A 25,444-nucleotide genomic window follows, 5' to 3' on the forward strand; every position below is an offset into this window, starting at 1 on the left:
GTAAGTGATTCAAATCCGTCATTAATGTGGACGAACCGGTGTCCTGAAATGACCCTCGTGAGCACATCCTACTCAGTAACGTCACGTGAATGAATCACGTTCATCATCAGCACAAACTAACGAGCAGAACGAGCTTCGCTGAGAAGATAATTAACTCTGATCAGCTCTCAGCTTCATTATTAGAGCGAGACGAAGGAGGAAAAGGTGAGATGAGCTGCTTTTCCACCGTTTACAGGCTTTAACTTCTGTTCGGCGCTGCTGCCATGGTAACGCTGAATGATGGAGCAGCACAGTGGAAAAAAGCACGTGAATTCCGATCTGAGCGCCACATTAAGGTCGCATGGCTACGAATTAGATACGTATCCGATCTAGGACCACATATCAAAGCAGCTAAGGTCGGATTTGAAAAGATCAGATTTGTGTCTCCACACAGCCCTGAAAACATCAGATCTGAGTCACATTAGGGCAAAAAATCAGATTTGTGCCACTTCAACACGGTAATGTGAACGTAGCCTCACTCAGAGTGGACAAAAATGAAGCTTAATCCTTTATTTACTTTGGTAAATTTGACATTACAGCCTCGCAAACAACACAATAATACCATTATTGTCAATGTTTTGGTTCAGTCAGTTTATCTGTACCACTAATAAAGGAGAACTCCACCACATTTTTATAAATTTTGAATAATTTAGTGGTTGAGATGTAAATAGAGTCATTCAGAGCAGTTTGGTGTGAAATGGTTCAGATGTCTTTACAGTGGTGGTGATAGGAACCAGGGGTCGCCATGACTACAACACAAATATAGCCATTTTATTTACCATCCAAAACCACCTGTGAACCTACATGTGTCTTCTGAGCTTTTATATGGAATGTTGATGATGGTAAAACAGCAATAAATCCTTGGGAACTTTTTTGCCTCACAACTCCCTGCATGTATCCCTCCACCATAAATGGATTTTTAAAATGTTTTACTCCAAAATCTTCTCAAAACTATTATAAAACATTCTCAGACATCAGGCAGTGAATTCATAACCACTTCATGTTATAACTTTCTGTGAGGGAGCTTTTAGAGGTGGACGTCTGGTTCCTATCACCACCACTGTGAACAATTCTGACTCTGTAAGTTTCTCAAGAGCAGAGCGTTTCACACCAAACCGCTCTGAATGACTCTGTTTACATCTTAATAATTTATTTATGCGGAAATTTTAAAAATGGATGGAATTCCACTTCAAACTGAGCTTATCAACAGAGAAGTACAGCCAACCTTAACGTGTACTAAAATTCTGATTTGGTCTTTAGCAGAGCTGCCTTGTTGTTTATCCTGCCCCCATCACCCAATTCATACTGTTAATAATTTATTAGTCCTTAGTTTCATTGTAAACTGGCATTTTTTGAAGTATTTTAAAAATAAAATATAGTGTATTGTTAAAAAATACATCTTTACCTGATTTTAAACCCATCTATCTTCTCTATTTGTATATTTTTTGTCCTTTGGTCCTCAGCCCACCACAAAAATAGCTTTCCAAAGTCCAAAAACACATTTTCTACATCATGTCCAAAGTAGCATCCTTACCGGTGGGTGAGAGAGGCATGTTGGGGTAAAGTGTGACGGGCGGGGGGCCCCGAGGAGGTTCAGGTGGCAGCTGTAACGGTGGCAGCGGCTGGCTGTAGTGCTCCGGAGGAGGGAGCTTCATCGCCCCCTGGTGGTCGGGCTGCGGAGGCAAACCTGGCGGAACATCCATCTGAATACAGTCATGGATATATTCCTCCTTAATCAGCCTGCCGGAGGGACCTGCAGCCCAGAACAGCCGTAACGGGGAGGAAAGGATGATGAAATTCTGCGCTGTTTGTGTGAAATAACCTCACCAAACAGAAACATCCTATTTTAGGACAATGATTAATGGAAATTGCAGCCACTCACCTGTGTTCTGAAGACTGAGGCCCACTTGAGAGAAAGGGAGAAATAAGAAAAAGGTTAAATAGACTCCACCCACTCCATAGAACACCACAGTAAAGATGAGTCTTCCTCCTTCTCACAAACTTCAGATGCCAAACAGGTCATATTTGTGGTACTGTAAATGTGAATTATGTGGCAGTGCCAATATCCGAGGCTTTTCATATACATGTACATACCTGCTGATGCTGGCACATAAACATAAACATAAACGTCCAAAGAAGAACATGTATCTCCAAAATAGTTTACAGGAGAAAGCAAAAATCTTCTTATCTTTCAATGCAAGTTAATGTAAAGAGGTTTTACTCCAAGTGATTTTGGAACATTTCTATTGGTCTGTTTGTCATGGAATGTCCACACATTGCTTTAACATTACAGAAAAATATAACATTTATTGCTGTAAAATGAGTAACATGCTGATTTTTGGGCACAGTAACCCAGAGTCACCTAAACATTCTGCTCTTCCAGAGCACAAGAACACATCAAATATCAGCCTGAAATACCAGCCAAATCTAAACATCTTGCTGACGCCAGTATTTTTACGCAGTACTTTAAAGCTTCTTCTTACATTTTTAATATGCATTCCATCAGGGCTGATCAATATGACAATATTTATCGTTGATAAATTACATCACAATGTCACAAGGAGATTTCGGAGTATACTGTGAATATCATTAGTACTTAAAAAACACTTTCCAACTACATGTTTGATCAGAAAGAGCATCATTAGTCCTGTTTAATATCTGTGTGAAATGTTGAATACAAATCAGTGGATTCATTGTTTTTTTAAGTATTTTTTTAAATGTTACACTACTTTGTTCCAACTTACCAAAAAAACAAATTGAGACTTACTGTATATCATGAAAACTTCTTAAAATGTTGTGATGATATATTTTTGCCATAGCTCTACATTTAATTAGCTTACTGACAAGCAGAGAAAGTCTTTGGAAAGTGTAGAGTCTAGGCCTTAAATTTTAGGCTTGTTGGCTACATTAGCCTTGTATCTCCAGTGCAACATTAAAGAAGTAAACTTCAGACACTAAACATGGCTGATCAGCTACTACAGTGTTTCTCACACACAGGCTATAATTGTGCAGTACAACGGCAATTTAGGGCCGCTGTTAAAAAAAAAAATAAAACAGTAGACTTCAAGAATACAGTTGTAATATTTCGAGATGTCGTACGGTATATTGTGAGAATAAGTCATAATATTTCGAGAATAAAGTCACAGAATTATGACATTAAAGTGGGACATTTCCAGGAAAAGCCTCAATATTGTAGCCAAGGGTTTGCAAAAGGAAGGCAGCACCTCCTCGTGTTAAATGAGGGGCGGTGAGTTGGTGGAGTTACACTTTCATATCGATTTCACCCACAAAGAAACACTCAGTCTCCCTGTCTCTCCTGCACATCAGCACCAGCCTGTTATTAGTATAAGAAACGGCTGAACCGGCTGAGCAGGAAACTGTGTTTATTTAGAATAAAGAGCCAGACGGACTCGGAGGAAACTGTCTGTCTGTTTTGTTGAAGGAGAACTTGCAGGCAGGGTCGTCTACACGGCTATCAGTGGCTACATCTCTGTGCCATTCAAAGAGGGCATGTATTTTCACAGGAGACAACGAGGATGATGATCAAAATGATCAATTAAGAAGGAGTGAGTGGAACCCCGGCGTGCTGCGTCTTCGTCCTCGCCATTACAGCAACCGAGGCCCCAACGCGGTACGCCCCCCCTACGATTCGCCCACTTTATCCTCAAAATATCGTGAGTTTATTCTTGTAACTTTACGACTTTATTAACGAAATTATATGACTTTATTCTCAAAATATTACAATTTTATTCTAAAAAATACAACTTTATTTTCAAAATATTATGTCTTTATTCTCAAAGTCTATTATTAAAATTTTTGGTGGGGCTCCCTACGACGGCGTTTTAGCAGCCCCACCAAAGTGAACTGATGTACATTTTGTCCCATTTTAACAATTTTTATATTATTATAAAAAATAAAATTTTATATTATTATAAATAAACATGGACACATTTTGTGTAACATAAGACACAATATCAGCTGCGGAGTAACAAATGTACATTACAAAATTACACAATAGTTCAAAACTTTTTTCTTTGTTTTAATTCCATCTTTTTTCCTACTCAGTTATTTATTTATTTTTTCCTAATTTAATAGTGAAGTAGAGGCGGAGTGATAGACTCACCGATGCCCGGGGAGACCACCCTCTCGTAGTGATAGGGGTTAACACAAACATTGTCGTATTTGAGGTCGAAGGCGTACTGGCAGAACTTGACGTGTTTCAGCTCGTTCTTGTGGAGGTCCGGCCAGCGCCACAGGCGGGCGTAGATCACATGGGGGAAACCTTTACGTCCAGCCACCTACACATGCAGACAGGAGATGAGGACAGTACACTGAGAGGTCCAGAATCACACGAGGTGGACACACAGAATGGACTGTGAATCATGTATCAGTTACGTACATAATAAACACCGTCATACGCAAAAGACGTGTTTTTGTTGAATATAAGTGAACACATTGTCTAGAACACACTTCTGTAGATTTTAACACACAATTACTGTTTATTGGCTGTATTTGACATATTGAGGGGAGGGGGCTGGCCTGTGCAAAAGTTATGGCACATTTTATATTTTTTTGTCCAATATGTTAAGCTGTGTAGACCATATGGGCTGTATTTTCATATTGTTTTGACATTTATTGGCCGACCTGAAGGCCCAGCTCTAACAGTCACCATTGATTCAGAGCTGAAACAAGTTCCCACAAGCTTGTCTGCTTAAAAACAAAGGTGCACTGTAGCTATAATGTTCATATGATGTACGTGAGCATCCGAAACATAATACACTCCCAAGAAGGGTTGGGGGCAAAAACCTATCATTTGTGAACAATTCAGTGAAAGTGGCTAAAAAAAGTGACTTAGTAATCAAAAATAGTTGGGATGAAAACAACTTGACTTCAGGATGAATCTGAGGAAATATCTGTCTGATGATGCTACGTGCACCAAAATCACGTTCTAACTGAACCTTTTTAACTACACTAAAAAATCCATGTTATATTTTTATCCCGTTAGTTTGTGCCCCGCCCTCCCCAACATAATATCACTGATTCAATAGAGAGTACAGTATAATACAACTCAAGCGATGTGACAGGAGTGTAACAGGCGGCAGAGGTCACCGGCCTTAATACTGGAAACACACAGTGACAGAGCCAAGGTCACACAGCAGGTCCCACAGGAGTGTCTGTGTATGATTCAGTCCTATGGCTGCATACCACAACCACTACAAGCACTTCAGTGCAGTACAGCAACAAAGCCAAATCCAGCTGCTTCTGCCACTCAAAACCGGCAGACAAACGCACAGACAGAGAAACGCCACAGCAGGGCCTCATACAGCACGCTCTGTATTTCTGTATGAGTGTCTCAGGGGGCTTAAAGGAATACAGCATTTCTCAACATAATCTCAGTCCAGCGCACCTACAGTGTACTGTCAGCTACCACAGACAATAAATTCAATATGTTTCCCTGAACTCGATCCTAATTTCTGCATAATTAAATGTTTAAGATGTAAACAAAGTCATTCAGAGTGGTTTGGTGTGAAATGCTCTGTTTTAGAGAAACTTACTGAGTCAGAATTGTTCAGAGTGGTGGTGATGGGAACCAGACGTCCACCTCTAAAAGCTCCCTCACAGAAAGTCATTAAACGAAAAGGTTATGAATTCACTGCCTGGTGCCTGAGATACTTTTTTATGGTGGGCTTGAGAAGATTTTAGCCTAATTATATATATATATATATATATATATATATATTGCAGATTTACCACACTTTTTAGTCATTAATTATCACGACCACTGTAAAGAAATTTGAACCATTTCACACCAAACCACAGAATGATTCTGTTTACATCTTAACAAGTGAATTATGCAAATTTGTCTGAAAAACTGGTGGCATTCCCAGATTCAGATTTTATTCAGACACAAAAACCAGATGTGATTTTTAGATGCAGTGGAATCTTCACACCAAATCAGACATTTTTTTTTTAAACACTCCGTGGATTTAGGAAGACGGTGGAAAAGGAAAGTAAAACGGAAAAATGGACACAATGTCACACTCAGAATCAATTTCAGACAGAATTACTATGCTTGTTATAGTTTTTAAAAATTTGACGTGTGGTCATGTTTTTGTACATAAGTTAACAAATTTTAATGCACAATTACTGTTTATTTGCTGAATTTGACATTTTATTTTAAACTCAGCAAATAAATACAAACTGTGCACTGAAATTTGCAAAAAATGTCATATTTAAGAAACTCCAACCAAAGCGTAAGATAGCGGCTCTTTACTGCCCTCTGGTGGACCAAGAAATTCAGATTTCTCATAGTTCTTAAATGTGAGAACATATGATGTTAGAGAACAGCTGATGAGAGCAGTTTGCTTATCACAATTCCTAATTTACTTTTCCATTTGTTAAACTCTAATGGTTAGCTGACTTTTCTTACATCTGTACTGTCACAGTGTAAAAGTTGTAGTTTTAATTCTTATTTTATAGTCACACATTTTATTCTCAGAATTTAGCAACTGCCAACTGGCTTCTATTATAAGTGAGTTTCGTCAGAGAGTTTTGTGTCAGAGTCAAGGAAACATGGTAAAATCACTGTCCATGGAAAAAGACTGTATACTGTAGAATACAGAGAATAGGATGAAAAACATCTCCGTACTCCTTTAAAGAACATAAAGGAGAAGTAGAGCGTGAAGATAAGAGAGAGGGAACACTGTGTCTGTAAGGTCTGTTGTCTGGACACGCAAGTTCCTCTCTCTCTCTCTCTCTGCCTATATGTAGCTCTGTCTGCCTTTCTTTCCCCCTCTCTCTCTCTCTGCCTATATGTGTCTCTGTCTGCCTCTTTCTTTCCCTCTCTCTCTCTCTGCCTATATGAGTCTCTGTCTGCCTCTTTCTTTCCCTCTCTCTCTCTCTCTGCCTATATGAGTCTCTGTCTGCCTCTTTCTTTCCCTCTCTCTCTCTCTGCCTATATGAGTCTCTGTCTGCCTTTCTTTCCCCCTCTCTCTCTCTCTGCCTATATGTGTCTCTGTCTGCCTCTTTCTTTCCCTCTCTCTCTCTCTGCCTATATGTGTCTCTGTCTGCCTTTCTTTCCCTCTCTCTCTCTCTGCCTATATGAGTCTCTGTCTGCCTCTTTCTTTCCCTCTCTCTCTCTCAGCCTATATGAGTCTCTGTCTGCCTCTTTCTTTCCCTCTCTCTCTCTCTCTCTCCCTCTGCCTATATGAGTCTCTGTCTGCCTTTCTTTCCCTCTCTCTCTCTCTCTCTCTCTCTCTGCCTATGTGTCTCTGTCTGCCTTTCCTTCCCTCTCTCTCTCTCCCTCTGCCTGTATGTGTCTCTGTCTACCTCTTTCTTTCCCTATCTCTCTCTCTGCCTATGTGTCTCTGTCTGCCTCTTTTTTCCCTCTCTCTCTGTCTATGTGTAGCTCTCTTTCTTTCTTTCCCTCTCTCTCTCTCTCTGCCTATATGTAGCTCTGTCTGCCTCTTTCTTTCCCTCTCTCTCTTTCTCTCTGCCTATATGTAGCTGTCTTTCTTTCTTTCCCTCTCTCTCTCTGCCTATATGTAGCTCTGTCTGCCTCTTTCTTTCTCTCTCTCTCTCTCTCTCTCTCTGCCTATATGTAGCTCTGTCTGCCTCTTTCTTTCCCCTCTCTCTCTGTCTATATGTCTCTCTCTCTTTTTTCTCTGAAGAAGGTCATCAAAGGTGAGACATGATGTCTTCACTCAGCAGTTTAGCTCTATTCCACCAGGGTGGATTGAATTCCATAGACACATACACACACACAGGTTTGTTTTTATACTTTGTCAAGACATGGGGGCATATATGTATGTATATATATATATATATATATATATATATATATATATATATATATGTGTGTGTGTGTGTAATTATCTCTATGTAGTAATATGTCCCATTGGAATGAAATTACATTCATAATTCACAAGTTCAGAATTTTCTTTTCTTGTGAAGTTACCATTTAGAAATACAAGGTTTTGTCAACCCAGTAACAATATGTAAGTACCTACACTGTTAGAAATGAAGGTTCTGTTCAGGTACACTTTTCGTTCATCAAGGTACAAACAATGTAAATGTGCCCTCAAAGGTACAACAGTGGTTTTAAGGTCAAATTGTGAACCTTAAATACGTTTTTCCAGGTTAAAAGTTCGTATTTGTACCTTTTCATAACTGAATGTTTTTAAACAGAACAGTAAAATAAAAGCCTGGAGACGAGACGGGGTGTGTGGAGTCAGTACAGCCTAGAAAACATCATTTCAGTGGATTATGGTACAGTTATGTTCCCTGACTAAAGGTACTGAGATGTACCCTTGAGGGTCCCACCCCAGTGACAAGAGGGGTACTGCCCCAATGACAGTTTACTACCTTTATTTCTGAGACATGTGTACATGTTCTGTGTACATATAACAGTAATGCCAAATGTGTATTATATGTTCTTTACATGTAATAATAATAATAATAAGGTCTCAAATGTATTATATATAAAGTACTCTGTGAAAATGCACCTAAGCAATTTGCTTAAAACCATTCATCTCAGCATTTAGTGTGTTTTTGCTTGTGCAACAGTCCCATACAGCATTAGAACAAATACAAATAAATACAGATACAATTAAAAGAAATCTTTCTGTATCTGTGAGTGTGTGTGTCTGTATACAGTGTCTTCTGTGAGTATTGGGACAATGAGGTCTTTTGTTTTTTCTATACACTGAAGACATCAGAATTTCAGCTTTTATTCACTGACACTTACATCTAGATGTGTAAAATAACTTAGAACATGGCTCTTTTGGTGGCAGACCATCCAATTTTCAGGTGAGCAAAAGTTCAGAAACAGTAAATAACTCTTAATATTCAGTTGCATATCACTTGCTTGCAATAACTGCATCAAGCTAGTGACCAACTGACATCGCAAAACTGTTGCATTCTTCTTTTGTGATGCTTTTCCAGGCTTTGACCACAGCTTCTTTCAGGTGTTGTTTGTTTTGGGGGGGTTCACCTTCAGTCTCCCCTTCAGGAGGTGAAATGCTGCTCAGGTCTGGTAACCTGGTGGTCTAAAACCTTCTGCTTTTCGCTGTTGAGGTCCTTTATTGTGTTGGCAGTGTATTTTGGGTCATTGTCTTGCTGTATGATGAAGTTCGTCCTGATTAGAAGTGATGCATTTCTCTGTAAAAGTTTCTGTAGAATAGTGAATTCATTCTGCTGCCACCATCATGAGTTACATCTTTAATATAGATGAGTGAGCCCAGTCTAGAAGCAGGCATGCAAGCCCAAACCATGACACTACCTCCACCATGCTTGACTGATTAGATCACATGTTTGGATCATGAGCAGATCTTTTTTTTTTCTCCACACTTTGGCATTTCTTGGTGTTATCAGTCCATAAAATTCTGTTCCAGAATTGCAAATTGCAGTCTGGCCTTCCGATTCTGATGAGTACTTTTCATCCTGTGTCCTGGCCTCTTTATTTCTGCCCTCAAAGTCTTCAAAAGGAACACTGTGATACCTTCACACCTCCCCCGTGGAGGTTGTTGATGATGTCACTGACCGCTGTTTTTGGGGTTTTCTTCACAGCTCTCACAATGTTTTGGTCATCAACTGCTGTTGTTTTTCCTTGGCTGACCTGTTTGACATCTGGTTGTCAGTACACCAGTGGTTTCTTTCTTTTTCTGGGCGTTCCGAATTGTTACGCTGGCTGTGCCCAATGTTTGGATATATACAGGCTGGATGTTTTTGGTTGGTGGACTGTTCTCAGTCCAGCAGTGACACTGAGGTGTTTAAAAACTCCAGCAGCACTGCTGTGTCTGATCCACTCGTGCCAGCGCAACACACAATGACACGCCACCACCAAGTCAGTGTCACTGTAGTGCTGAGAATGATCCACCACCCAAATAGTACCTGCTCTGTGAGGGTCCACGGGGGTCCTGAGCACTGAAGAACAGGGTAAAAGGGGGCTAACAAAGTATGCAGAGAAACGGATGGACTACAGTCTGTAACTGTAGAACTACAAAGTGCACCTATATGTGTGTGTGTGTGTGTGTGTGTGTGGTTGTGTGTGTGTGTGTGTGTCTAATCCTAAACTGAACCCTAACCTTAAGATCAGGAACCATAAACAAACAGTATTGTCCTTTCACTTTAAAAAAAAAAAAGGTTTTATCAGGGGTTTTTCCCCCAAAAATGTACAAAAACAAACACACACACACACACACACACTGATACACACTCTTTTGTGTTGACTGAATAAATTCTTGTGTGTTTATAATGGAAAGTCCAAATTCCTCTGCACACATACAGAGAGAAAATAGATGGCCTTAACTTAACCCAGCCCCTTTCCTGTGTTTCAGACAAAACATCCCTCGCTTGCTCTTCACCCCCCCTCTCTCCCTCTACATCCCTCCTTCTCCCCATCTCTCTTCAACAGAGTAGTCAGATAATCTTTCATCCTTTCTTTATCTGAGCAACCCTCACAGTGTAACCAAGCTGGACACCAGTGTGCCTTCCTAACACTGAGAACAGCACTGCAGAGAACTTACTTCATTTAAATGTGTACATCCTTCCCACATCAATGCAATGTATCAACCCTTTAAATGACCAGGGCTCACCGGAAGCCTCTATAGTTACTGAATAACAAGGATTAGTATATAATAAGCCTGGGATTATAACCCTTTTGTTGCCATATTAAGGCTAAATCAGAGAGCTAAGAGCAGGTTTTACATTGATCTGGCTGTGTGTTTGTGCTGTATTTCTGGGTTGTGTGATGTTAGAGCTGGTTTCTCTCACTGAGTGTTCTGGTGTGTGAATCATGTCACTATTTTTAACCCTTTGTTTATAATATGAAGGCTAAAAGCATATGAAATCACTCTGGATGGTGAGGCAGAGTCTGAGGAGTGGTCTGATGTGTGAATCATGTCACTGTTTAACCCTTTGTTGGAATATGAAGGCCAAAAAACTGAGCAATAATATCAGGATTTTGGGTGATTTTCCAAGCCGAATTACTCACTGATGCTGACATCACATGATGATGCCAGTTTGGGCCGGGTCTGCTGAATGGTCTGATATGTGTATCATGTCTGTAGCTTAAAGCGTTCTGGAGTTATGAAGACTAGAAGTTACCTATGGTTTTGGGTCCTACGGGTTAAGTTGTTAAATCAGCATATGCTGTTTTTCAGTTTACTTGCTTTTAGCAATAACTGTGTTGATGAATTTTATTAACGTATTGTGGGAAGTATGAACGCATTTGACTCAAGTAAATTCACTGCACTAGTGTAAATGTTTTTTCAGTCAAATTTACTTCTTATTATTTTCTTTATTATTATTACTGTTTTTATTATTATTACTACTACTACAATTTCTATATGTCTTTAGTGGCTGTCAGCCAACTAGTCACCATGGACATGATCAGCACAATCATGAAACATATCAAATTCCCTCATATGAACAGCCACTACTGCTGGTTGCTTCACATACATTTGCTTTTATGTCTTGTCAGGATGTGAGGTCATACATACGCCACATAAGTTATACATATAAGTTTCTACACTTAATAACAATACGCTCCATTTGTATATATTCAGTGTAGATAAAACCACCAGATGAAACTATGAAACTACAATCAAACTACCATCAAAACATCAGATCAAACCACCATCAATCCAACATTCAACCTTCAAAACACCATTCGAATCCAAATTGGTAACATTATGACTTAGAAGGATTATGTCTATACAGTAGCTTATTAAAACAAACACTGTAATAACTAAGTAAATAGAATCTGGGAAGAATATGGGAGGAAAGAAAAAATATAATAAATCACCTTTAAAACCACGGAACCACCATCAAAAAACCGCCAGCAAACCACCTTAAAAAACCACAATAAAACCACATTCAAAATCATCATCAAACCACAATCAAAACACCCTTTAAGACCACAAACAAAATAACATAATTTTATCATAAACAATTAAAAAGTACCATCAAATCAACTTTAAAAACCACCATCAAAACACCATCAAACCACATTCAAAACACCATCAATGACTTTCAAAAACCATCATCAAACACCTTCAAACCATGTTCAAAAACCATAATCAAAACACCATCAATGACTTTCAAAACCCATCATCAAACACCATCAATGACTTTCAAAAACCATCAAACACCTTCAAACCATGTTCAAAAACCATAATCAAAACACCATCAATGACTTTCAAAAACCATCATCAAACACCATCAATGACTTTCAAAAACCATCAAACACCTTCAAACCATGTTCAAAAACCATAATCAAAACACCATCAATGACTTTCAAAAACCATCATCAAACCACCATCAAAACACCCTTAAAGACTACTATCAAATTACCTTCGAACCATCACGAAAACCTTGAAAAACCACCATCAAATCAACTATAAAAACCACCACCAAAACACCAACAAACTACCATCAAACTACCCACAAATCACCTTCAAAAACACCATCAAACCACCACCAAGCCAAAAAATATATCAAACCAACTTTAAAATCCATCAACTCACCTTCAGAAATCACTATCTAAGCACTTGATCAAACCACAATCAATTTACCATAAAATCATAATACAAAACACCATTAAATCATCAAAACAAGCCACCATTAAACCATCTCCACACTGAAATGGATCTTAATTGAATTGGATTGAATGGATCAGAATTGAAAACTGAATAAGACGGAGGGGCGTATCAATTCTAGTTTACAGTTAATTCAGTTTCAATTCTAGACACATTATTCTGATCAGTAAACGAAGCGCTGCTTTCTGCACTTCTTTCACGATTCTGCAGACGCCGTGTTGAGGAAATGTGTGTTAACAGTTTGGACACCATGTAAACATGTTTAAGCAACTGGAAAAAAGAAAGAGCTGTAAAAGCTAACATATGGAACGGCCCACGCCGACTGGCACAATATCACATCCTCTGCTGTTACACACACCTTATCATGTCACTTATCTCTGCCATCATAAGCTGTGATGCCTCATGACTATTCCACATTCATCTGCCTGATATTTTCTGCCTTGCTCTATTGCACGGGGGTCTGTCTACTGTCTGTCTAATACCTAATTTTTCCTCAGAAGACCATTACAAACCGGGCAGGGTATTAATGGCTGATTTATAAGCGCATTAACAGAAAAAATTAATAATTAAACTAAGCAGAATTATCTGTAACATTTTATTTTGATGGTCCACTGTAGATGTTTTGTAGATGCTCACCTTGTCTTTAAATTACATTCTAAAATGAACTTTAACCCAAAGCCTAAACTTGGTCCTAATCATAATCCTAACCCTCGTGCTACTGAGAATCAAATGAGTTTCAGTAGATAATTCATAACAATTAGAATATTTTTGCTGTAATTAGAGTTAAAGTTCTAAACTAATTGTACCTATTTGTGTGTAATATTTATACACTGAAAAAAGGTGCTGCACTCAATTATTTGACTACAACTAAATTTAATGTGTTTAACATCTTGTTAAAAATAAAACATAAAATATAAAATATGCCATAATGTTTGCAAAAGCCAGATTTTACATTTTTTTTCCCCAGTATGTTAAATTCAGCAAATAAACAGTAACTGGGTATGAAAATGCATTCGACGTGTTCAATTATTTTCACTTAAAAAACGGACAAAAGCTCAACAAATGCCCAGACTTTTGCACACGACTGTATGTCATCATGAAATTACTACACATACAAAAAATTACAGTATATTATTTATTATTTCGCTTTTTGATGTTTCCAAAATACTATATAAATACTATATCCCTGATAGCAAGAGGTCAGTGGGCCACTGCTGGTCCGCTGATGGCAAAGCTGGCGGTCCACTGGCGTTTTGCTCCGCTATTCTAGGCGGCCCACCGGTGGTTAAGCAGAGTAATGAACAAAATTCCAATTATCTTCTCTCATTTTCCACTCACAGTCCAATTTACTGATTTTTCCTTCCTTCCTTTCTTTAATTATACTTTGTAAATTAGTTTAGTAAATAATATTAATCTAATACAGAGTCAGCAACAACACTTTCTATAAAAGTTTAGATCAATACTAGTTGTTATTTTTCCTCTCAGTTGTTTGTGATATTTGTCTTAGTTCATTTTCCAAACTAAAAGTCTGTGTACATATAAAACCTTTTTGAGGAAATTAAAAGCTAGTTAGAGCTTCTATGCAGGACAGTAATCTGGGTGGTCCGAGGGTGGACCAGCAGTGGTAAACAGTAAGTGGGATGCCGACCTTATCAAGCCAGCAGACCGATATGTTTGTTATCTGGGACGTATCATGTTAAAAATGAAATATTAAATAAAACATAATATAAAATACTTGTTGTGTCTGGCTTATTAGGGTTGGGTGGTATCTACTTGTTTCACACCGTTAAACCAAATATTACCACTGTGTACGACAAAAAGCGTCATAAGTGACATAAAAGCATTTGTCTTGTCCTACATCATTTTAAAATTGAAAATAATCAGAAAGTTAAGCCCAAAGTCTTACAAAGTCACCAAACAGGTGAACACAGTGCACGATTTTCAAGCCATCATTCAATAAATTTGCTAACTGTTAAAATTGCTGCTAACCAGGCGAGAGGAGCTGTTAGCACTAGCTTAGCTAGCATAACAACAGCTCTGCTCACCACAGGACATACTGGATTCTGGCTAACTAAAGCACCGACACAAGTTTAGATGATAATGATTAATATCTGAAGCTGAAGTAAAGCAGCTGGTGCTGAAGAGCCAGAAAGGAAGAATGAAACCCGTACGGCGTTTGTATCTGAACTTCATGTTAGCTTAGCATTCAGACTACAAACACCAACAGCTACACGCTACAGTACAGGTTTGATTCTGCCTGCTCTGCTGACACAAGTGTAGATGATAAAAGCTCATTCCTCAGAGAACAAACTCTCTGGTGTTGGAGTGACAGAAATCCAAAATCAAAATTTTGGATAGCGCTGTTGTCGGAAGAAAACCTCGTATCTCCAAAATAGTAACTTCACAAGAGAAGGAAAAAACTTTAATTTTAATGTATTCAGGCTTTTTTTCCAAGTCATTTTGAGTCGTTTCTTTTAGTCCATTCATCATGAAATTTACACACAATGTAAAGGGTAACAGACATTTTCAAATCATATCAAAAAACTGAAAAATGGACTGACAAAACTGGAGATACAAGGTTTTCTTTCGACAACAGCGATAAGCTAGAAAGCTTAGTTAGCATACTTTACATCAGGCTCAGTTCCAGCTAACTGATACTAAAGTGACCTCCGTTTAGAGGATATCTGAGAGCGACCGGTGTTACGAGTGAAAGTGGGACGTGTTCTGTGGTGAGTGAAGCTTGTAGTCGTTGCTGAGCTGCTATCATGCTTAGTTTTCCTGCGGTTTTTACTTGGCTCTGATTTTTCAGTCCCATACAGAATTCTGATATATGGTCACATATGTACATACATCATAAAGGGTCAGGCATATATTTCAAAATATATGTACATATATGTTGTGTAATTATATTGTCACTGCCTAAAAAAAAGGAGACCTCCAAAATTTTTCACGATAAGGCAAAAACGTTCTTAACTTTTAATGTGAGTTAATGTAAAGAGATTTTATTTCGAGGCATTTCTATTAGTCATTCCATCATAAATTTTTAACACACTGAAAAGAGCAAAAGACTTTTAAATATAAGACTTACATATGTTATATATGGATCATACATATATGTGTGATCCTATGATGGTTGAATACGTCCCAGTAGTTGTAACTGTTCCTATGTTATCTGTTTGCTTTTAAATATTAAATTGTTTAAATTTGTCGTGGAACAATATTTTCATTTAATTCATGTTCTTCATTTATGTTTTCTTTAGTTATGCAGCTATTTAACTCATTTTCTTTCCATTTAAAAAGTGTCACAAGAATATAAATTATAACATACATGCTGAGCTTTTTACATTCATATCCATATGTATACAGTCTGATGCAAACGTTTGGTTACTATTATAAACCTATAATATTAAGGTAGGTAGGCCATCAGTATATGAATGATGTTTCTATTATATATTGTGTTTTATCTGTTATACATATATGTTTGTATATGTTGATATATGGCTGAAATACATGTTGTATATTTGAAAATGCCCCATTTCAGATAAATCACCCATATGTCCCTATGTGTGTACAAATACTAGTCAGATGCTAACATATTTCATGCATTTGAAATTCATAAATTGCAAACTATCAGATATACGTATGAGATGAGCCGCTCTTAAGTATAAATGGTGGAATGCGTTTATTTGGCTGTTCAGTCATGGAATAGAAATTTGACACATCATAATTATTGCCATCATTGTTAAATACCATCAATATGTTATTACAACATTATTATGGTATAACCTTATACCACCCAACCCTGCTTATAGTATTTCAGTCTACAGTGTATGTGCCATTATTGAATACACAGCAATTATTAATATGATGAGATCTTAACCTGCAGCTTATATCAGTCGGGTCCTGGACGCAATATAATTTATTCATATGGAAATGTGGTACATAAGGTAAATTATATATAATACTTTCTTTCTGTGTACAATGGACAGCCAACCTCTGATAAACATCATTTAGTGAGGATTATCTCTAATAGGACAACGGTAACCGTGTAATAAGGCACCACTTTTGATAAGACGACAGTAAATTTGATCCGTCCCACCTGCAGCCTGCCGTCCAGCGTCCTCTGGATGGTGACACATTTGCTGGGATGGACCCCGTTGGTGGTGATGGCAGTGATAAGAGAGTCCAGCTCGTCTTTCTTCTCCTTGAGTTTCTTCACCAGGCTCTCGATCGCCCTCTTGGCGAAGCCCTCGTTCTCCCCGCCTTGTCTGTGGCACATGAGGCTGTGCACGATGCTGAGGCACGCATCATTGCTGTTGGGGGGGTTCACCGACATCCTGCTGCTCCAACAGATGGAGTAACAGAGAACAACAACACTGTCAGTCTACACGCACCAGACATGAAAACTCTGAGCAGTGAAAGAAGTGACAGGGTCAGGAATAAAGCTTGGTCCGGCAGAGACAAATTTTATTGATTTAACGTGAAATTTCTTGTGCATTCTAACACCGCGTCCTCGCGGCAAGTAAGAGCTCAAGCGTAGTAACAAGTCGCGAAGCCTTACGGATGTCTACGTTGGAAACATCACGTCACACGTCAAGGCAACACGTAAACAAACCACGGACAGATCAGAAATGATGGAGTTGTTCAGCTGTTGTTTTAGGACATTGATTTAAATTAGTATTGCACTGTTTTTAGACTGTAGAAGAAATGACTGTCTCAGATTTCTTCACAGCGGTGGTGATAGGAACCACTGAACCTGCACTGCCTACAGTGTTGTTCAGAGGAAAGGAGATGTAACACAGTAGGAAACAAGCTCCTATCCCAACTTTTTGGAACGTGTTGCAGGCACCATATTTAGAATCGGAATATCTAAACGATAAAGTTCATGAGGTAAAACATAAAATACTGAGTTTTGTACTGTTTTCAGTTTAATACAAGTCGAACAAAATTTACTAATCTCTGCTTTCTGTTTTATTGGCATTTCACCTACTGTTTTTTGGAACTTTTTTGGAATTGGGTTAGCACTACAAATTATTCAGCATTTACTATAAATTATTCAGTTTCTACTACAAATTAATCAGTATCTACTATGAATTATTCAGTATCTACTATGAATTATTCAGGGTCTACTATGAATTATTCAGTATCTACTATGAGTTATTCAGGGTCTACTGTACTATTTATTATCTACTATAAATTATTCGGTATCTACTATGAATTATTCAGGGTCTACTATGAATTATTCTGTATCTACTATGAATTATTCAGTATCTACTATGAGTTATTCAGGGTCTACTATGAATTATTCTGTATCTACCATGAATTATTCAGTATCTACTGTGAATTATTCAGCATCTACTGTACTATTTATTATCTACTATAAATTATTCAGTATCTACTATAAATTCTTCAGTATCTATCATAAATCGTTCATTATCTACAATGAATGTCTATAGTTTTTACAAGACTACTCAGAAATAATTCTGAATTAAATTATTCATTTACTGAACTCTCTCAGTAATAGCAGTCCTGTTTGATTTGACAGCACAGTAACCTAATACCAAACCAAGTAAAAATGTGCCTCAATTTTTTTTTCTTTTTTTGTGATCTGAAGACAGAATAACAGCTGAACTGGAGTTTGATTTGACCCAATTCCTTAATCCCTACAGTTCCTTAAATTTCATGACAAGACGATTTTGTCGTGATGACCGAATTACACGGAGAAGGAAAATGAAAGCTCTCAAAAATACCTCTCGCGAGGCAACGCGTTTCTGTCTTGTTGGGTGGCATTTGGTAAATTTCACTTTCACAGCTCTTTGACCACCAAAAGCATAAGATATAATAATGCACCATCATTTGGAAATCCCATTGATAACGGACATCCAGCGTCACACTTTGGGGTTTATTTTTAGTGGCAAATGCTCCTGTAAATGTCTGTGTGAGGATGTTTTGATCCAGACCACTGGAGTAACTTTAGGGATATTACACAGATCCTTTATCCTGTACGAATTGACCAGTCAAATCACGCACAAATTACATTACCAGACCTGCTCTGGTAAAACTAATCCAGCTCCCAGCCTAGACTAAAAAGAATTTCCAAATTTTATCCTCTATTGACACTGAAATTGAGCTAAAATTAGGTGTAATCCATGTACAGTTTGAGGGGTTTTAAATCAAGACATTTAAGTTTCCAGTTGAAGAAAAAAGTAAATTCAGTGCATCACTTTTCTCAGTGTGTCCTTGTAAGTGACACAATTTCAGTATCAGGTAGACTCTTTCAGCATTTCTGCAAAAAATACAAATAAAGGATTCCTCCAGAACCTAACAGACAGTTATCACATCATATCACACTTTTCCAAAGAGTGAATGGACAACAATATTTGGGTCTTAGTGAACTTTACTTCTCCTCAACCCTCTTCAAAGGCATTTTGACTTACAGCCTTTAGTTCATGGAGCGAAGCTATTTTCAACTATGCTAGCGCTAAAATGCCCTTTTAGACTGTAAAGAGCCTTCAGAGGCAAAGGTTTCCTGCTCAAATAACGGAAAAAATGTAAAGGTTAGATAGTGCAGCCATATCAAAAAGAGAAATATGAAAAACATTTTTATTATCAATTAACTCTGTTAAATAGCGGTTCAATTATACCGAGATTGGTTTTAAAGACCTTCTGACCTCTGAAGACCATCGCTCTTATTGTGAGACGTTACATAAGCATATTTTTCAGTTGTGTATGAAGAAGTTTCATAAGAGCAGCACTGAAGACATCTTCAAGCATCATCTTCGCTTTCCTGAGAAAAAGCCCAACACTAAACAACACTGTCTAGTCTTACCATTCCGATGTGAGAGATTAGTAAACAGCACATTCCTGATTTAATAGACATTGCAAGCAATCAATAATGAAAAGGTTCTGTTGACCTGTGAGACAGAAAGTCAGCGCTGAGAAAGTTCAGCACAAATGTAATTACATTCCACGGAAAAACTTCATGAGCTGCCAGCGCGTGAAGAAGAGTTAGTTATGCTAAGTGTACTTTCAACCCCGTTTTCACAGACAGAAAATGTAATTTCTGCCTGTTTTGGAGCTCCATCAGTTGAACTGTGCATCCTTGTTTCTCCAATTACGTTGATGGAATATATTTCGAAGTGTGTGATTTACAAAACTGGAAGCAAAGGCTACGTTCACATTACCAGGTTGAAGTGCAAATCCGAGTTTTTGCCCTAATGTGACTCAGATCTGGTGTTTTCAGAGCTGTGTGGATGCAAATCTGATCTTTTCAAATCCGACCTGAGCCACTTTCATATGTGGTCCTAGATCGGATATGTATCCAATTAGTGGTCATGCGACCTTAATGTGGCGCTCAGATTGGAATTCACGTGCTTTCTTTCCACTGCGCCATCATTCAGCGTTACCATGGCAGCAGCGCCGAACAGAAGTTAAAGCCTGGAAACGGTGGAAAAGCAGCTCATCTCACCTTTTTCTCCTTCGTCTCGCTCTAATAATGAAGCTGAGAGCTGATCAGAGTTAATTATCTTCTCAGCGAAGCTCGTTCTGCTCGTTAGTTTGTTTGCTGATGACGCAGGTGATTCACTCACGTGACGTTACTGAGTAGGATGTGCTCATGCGGGTCATTCCAGGAAGCTGGTTAGTTCATAATAATGATGGATTTGAATCACTTACCTAAACGAGTGTGAACCATCATGTCAGAGAGATCGGATTTGAGCAATGAGGCTTGTAATGTGAACGTAGCCAAAATGGATTTTCATTTGCATAGGTGAGCAACCATATCAACATTAATAAAAGTTCTTTTACTGTGTTTAAATGCTAATTTTTAATATGTCAGATCATCTGTTTTATCTCAGCACAGCCATCTTTGTGGAGAGGTGGGAATAGTTTTCACGCCCCTCCCCTTTTGCCCCTCATTGCTCACTAGCAGCTCAACACATTAGAGAGAGAGACAACAGTGTTCTAGTTCACCTGGTAACAGAGTTATGGGGAACAAATATTGGTAACACTTCCTATGAAACCTATATATTTATAAATAGTAGCAATGCTTTTTAAGCACACTGTAAGCAAACTCTAATAATGCCTCATAATAATGTACTATAATTAAATCTCTGATAACATATAAATATAAGTTTATAATCATTGTAAACAGATAACGACCGATACATAGTTATACATTTTTAAAGAATTTGTGAATAATATTTCAGCCCCCAAGTATTTTGCCATGGTACGATCTGGCCCTCTTTGAAAAAAGCTTGGACCCCCCGCAGTACAGTATCCAGAATATGCTTAGCCTTTCAATCGCTGCTTAGCAACCATTGCTAGCCGCTTTTCAGGCCTTTCCAGGTTAGGCCTTTAGCAACACACGCAGACATACTTTGGTCAAGAGATTTGAAAAAGACGAGACAGAGCGGAGAATCTTGTTTTCTACTCGTCTTGAAGGCATAAAATAAACTTTAAAAAGTCCGATTTTGGTTCCTCTGTGTGGTTTGCAGAGAAAGCCCATGTGTTCCTACATTTGCTAGAAAGTCTTTTCCATTTCCATTACATTCCCAGTTGGTGATATGAGCTTGTTAGACGGAATAATAATCAGTATTGACTCCACACGGGAGCCTGAAAAGCCAATGCTGTGCAGATTGTTGGGCTGAGACCAACTTTAGTTACTATTTACTGTTTTTACCACGTTGTCTATGCAGTAAGTTAACTTTAATAAATAGATAAAACAAGCTCACCCACCTCAAGACCAGCAGGGAAATCTGATGGGGTTTCAGTGTTGCACTGAGCGCAGCAGCAGGACAAATTATTTCCTTTCATTTAATTTCATTCACATATCCATAAAAGACTAAATCCAGCGCTATTAAACTGCTCGGAGCAAACCAGGCTGTTACATCAGTGCGTTTTGGGATGCGGTATATGATCAAGATAGCTCTGCCCGCATACTGGAATATGTGGCCAGAACAGCACATCAGCCTGGTATCCTTGATCCTATACTGGAGAAATTCATGTTGGTCACATACTGCATACTACTGCATACTATCAGTACACGAGCAGTATGTAATACGCTATTTCAAACACAGCCAGGAGCTCCCGATCTCAGTCCTGGTGACCCTTTTCTGTGCACATTTTTGTGGTTTCACTACTCTACACACCTGACCCGGCCAACGAGGTGTTTGTTACCTAACTAACGAGTTGAATCAGGTGTGTTAGATGAGACAAAGCACAAAAATGTGCATAGTGTTGGGTTGCCAAGACTGAATTTGGGAAGCCCTGGACTAGACTTGGTCTGGACACGATCATTGTGGGTCACAGCAATCCTGTTCACAAGTTTTTCCTTTTCATGCCTCAAAAAGAGGGAAAGACTGATGTGTTACTCTAGTATTACATCATGTTTGTTGTAGTTAACCAACCAGCTGCACGGTTTTGACAAGGCTGTCAATCAAGGACCCCATCACCTGTCCTAAAAACAGAAATGCACCCTGCTGCGGTTTAAACAGTACACACGCAAAGTAAAATATGGCATGCATTAGTGTCTATGACAACAGGTTTGAACATCTCTGGTCAAATGACATGTTTGGCTGAATTTCTAAGTGAAAGAGTTAACATATCCTCTACAGAAAACACAAAAAAATGGCATTTTTCTGCCGATTTTAGAGCACAATTTCTGTTTATTTGCCTAAAATATTGGGAAATATTTGCACAGTAATTATAATAAACAGTAATTGTGCAATAAAATGTTATTTTCACTTAGAAAATCAACAAAATATGAAATTTGACCAGGAGCGCCCAAACTTTAAAGGTGAAGCATGAAGGTGGGAGCATCATGATATGGAGCTGCTTCTCTGTAAATGGTATTAGACCAGGGCTCGGCAACATGAAGCTCCGGAGCCTCACGCAGCTCTTTTACTGTCCTGCTGTGACTCCACAGCAGAATTAGATTTGTAGGTAATAATAAAATAATCCTCCTTTACAGTAAAATAAAGCTCTGCTGATCGTTCAACACAGTTTAACAATAAATGGTCTTAAACACTGGAGTTCATGTAGAACTGCTAATTCACCGCTTAACCCTGAAGACCAGCGCAGACTGCTGGTCACCATAGCAACAACGACAATCTAACCTAGCTAGTAGCTAACGAAACAGCAAAGAGAAAGATTTAAGGCGAACTTCGATAATTTGGAGATGAACTGACTTATTTGCGCTTATTCCAACTGGTTTCCTGATACATTTAATCAGCAACGAGAAACTGCTGAACACTAAAAAGTTGCGAGGCTGAAGACAGCTTCTCATTCCACCTTAAATGGTGCAGCAGTTACAATCTGGTACCTCAGGCACCATTTAAGGTGGAACAGGAAAATTCTAACAAGAAGCTGGCGAATGAGAAGCGACTTCAGCCTCGTAAAAAGTCAAACTCTGAGAGACATTTTACAAGAAACTGTTCTACTTTTGAGGAAAAGTTTCCTGCCGGAGATGTGAGAAAAGCGGCTATAGCTGAGAAAACGCTTAAAGCTTAAAGTCTGTGTTTTCATTTATATTATGTTTTTAGCCTATACTAACGCATTAGCACATACATACAGATATATTTACAGCCAAGATGGTAAAAAGAACATAAAATATTGTGCCTCCCAAGGTGGATTGATTTTTGGTGAAAAGACAAAATAACCCTTCTTAACATTTGGGTTGCGACCTCTGTACTAAAGCATCACACAACATCAAAGGAAACATGAATGGAGTAATATTAGAGATATTAGATGAGAATTTAATCTCATCCGCCAAGAAACTGAATCTGGGGAGAAGATGGATGTTTAAACAAGACAACCTCAAATATACAGCCAGACTTTAATCTCATTGATAATTTATGGAGGATTTTGAATCTGCGAGTCCATCTAATCTTGGTGATCTGAGGACAGTTTGCTGAGTGAAATGGGCCAAACCTGAACCACAATGATGCAAAAAACTGTAACACACCTTAAAGCTTTATTTGCCACCAACAGCTCGGCAACCAAGTACTAATGTTATAGATTTACACTGGAGGGATATTAAATAACCTGTGTCTGTATACTTGTTTCTCCTCACTGTATACGCTTTACACAAGGCTTTGTTATCAGAGCTGGTGTCCACTAGCCCTTCATTACTGGTCATTTTCTAACCAAAGAGCCAAACATTTCTGGCTGACATACTATTTTGAATTAGGTGAATCAGTTTAATATACATGAAGTATTTAGGCATCATCTCAGAACGCAATACCTCTAATAGTACAAATATTTCTAAAGACACTTTATAGACTTTTTCAAAACTATTTTAAGACCTTCTATGGATCCAGGGCTTCCCTGCTGAAGTATCAATACTTCTGATCCTGTCGTTTCCTTTTAAGAATCGATCCTCACGCAAAAATATCCAAGTTTTCTTTAAGCACTAAACTGAATATTGTGTTATGAAATGAAGCTGAAAAGTGAGAAAGACGATGGTAGCAAATATACGTGTAAAGATGGGAACTGCTTTTGCGTCTTCTCACCTGTCAGTGTATTTAATATTAGATTCTTCAAAAAGATGGTTCTTCAAAGGTTCTTTAGTGGCATGAGTTCTGTAGAACCACTTGCATGATTAAGGAAAGAACTTCCTAAAGTTCTCAGAGAAAACGTTATTAAACAACACTTGATTGGAAAAAGTTACAGAGCCCTAACATGGTTCTCTGCAATGTGAAATGGTTCTTCAGATTGATGGGGAATGTGAACCTTTTTCGAAAATGGTACTACATAGCACCATTCTGGGTTCTGCTTGTAACAACAGCAGAACCTTTCTTGGTGCTATGTAGAACCACATGCAACACGTTCTCCATTAATCTGAAGAAACATTTCATGATGCAAAGAAACATTTAAGCATGAAACGGTTCCATATAGAACTTCTGTTTCTAAATAGAACCATTCCCTTTACTAAAGAACCCTTGAAAAGCCATCTTTTTTAGAGTGTAGGCCTCTGAATATATTTTTTCCTGTTTTTTCACTGCAGAAATCCCAATCCAGAATCCCAATTTTAATAAAAGGAAGGCTTTTAAATATGAAGAAAAATTAATGCCAAATTGAAAATTGTAATCACTACAGTGGAAAAATGTGAAATGCAAAGCACACATAACACTGTTTTTCCAAAGTGACATGCGGAATATGTGCCAAAATGAAAAACAAACCCTCTGTTAAATTGATTCATGTTGCTCAACCCATTTACTGAAAAACAATGCATGAGGATTTACATTTAAAAATGAAATGCAGAATTTCTGTGAGGACTGAATATAATCATCTTTAAAATGCTCTGTTGCTTTCCACCATGCAGTACATACTTAAAAATGATTGTTCTTCCAAGGTTCTATAGCAAAGAAATTACATATACAACACATTCTCCATCAATCTAAATAACCCTTTCATGATGCAAAGAGCACTTGAGTTTTCATGGTTCTATATAGAACCATTTTCTTTACTAAAGAACCCATGAAAAAACATCATTTTGAAGTGTTTAACGTAAACTTTCCATGTGTTTTCCTCTTTGAAATGCAATCGTAACAGTGAATAAATTGCACACATGACGTTACTTCTCCATAGGTGATGTGGAATATAAGCCAAAATGAAAAGCAAAACCCCCACCACACCGTTTTCATGGTGCTTGACCTCTTTTTTATCCTTCAAAAGTATTTGTCTCATTAAAATGCAATCAAAATGCAGTGCACACGAGACTGCATTTAAGCAGTAACATGCGTAAAATGTGCCAAAATGAAAAAGGATTCATTACACAGTTTTAAAGTTGTTTAAAGTACTGCAAG

At 38.1% G+C, this 25,444-nt stretch overlaps 1 protein-coding gene across 1 annotated transcript in view; it reads right to left on the reverse strand.

The window, feature by feature from the left end:
- The window catches only part of si:dkey-222b8.1 (uncharacterized protein LOC560317 homolog), a 40,232-nt gene that overhangs the window by 13,560 nt on the left and 1,228 nt on the right, over nt 1-25,444 (reverse strand). Inside the window, exons 2-5 of the mRNA XM_036565996.1 lie at nt 16,738-16,978; nt 4,163-4,337; nt 1,922-1,945; nt 1,574-1,792 (exon numbers count right to left, since the gene is read on the reverse strand). Coding sequence (XP_036421889.1) covers nt 1,574-1,792; nt 1,922-1,945; nt 4,163-4,337; nt 16,738-16,974 — 655 coding nt within the window. The 5' untranslated portion in view covers nt 16,975-16,978. The remainder of the gene's footprint in view (nt 1-1,573; nt 1,793-1,921; nt 1,946-4,162; nt 4,338-16,737; nt 16,979-25,444) is intronic.

The sequence above is a fragment of the Colossoma macropomum genome, unplaced genomic scaffold (assembly GCF_904425465.1).
Source record: "Colossoma macropomum unplaced genomic scaffold, Colossoma_macropomum, whole genome shotgun sequence".
NCBI classification, from domain to species: Eukaryota; Metazoa; Chordata; class Actinopteri; order Characiformes; family Serrasalmidae; genus Colossoma; species Colossoma macropomum.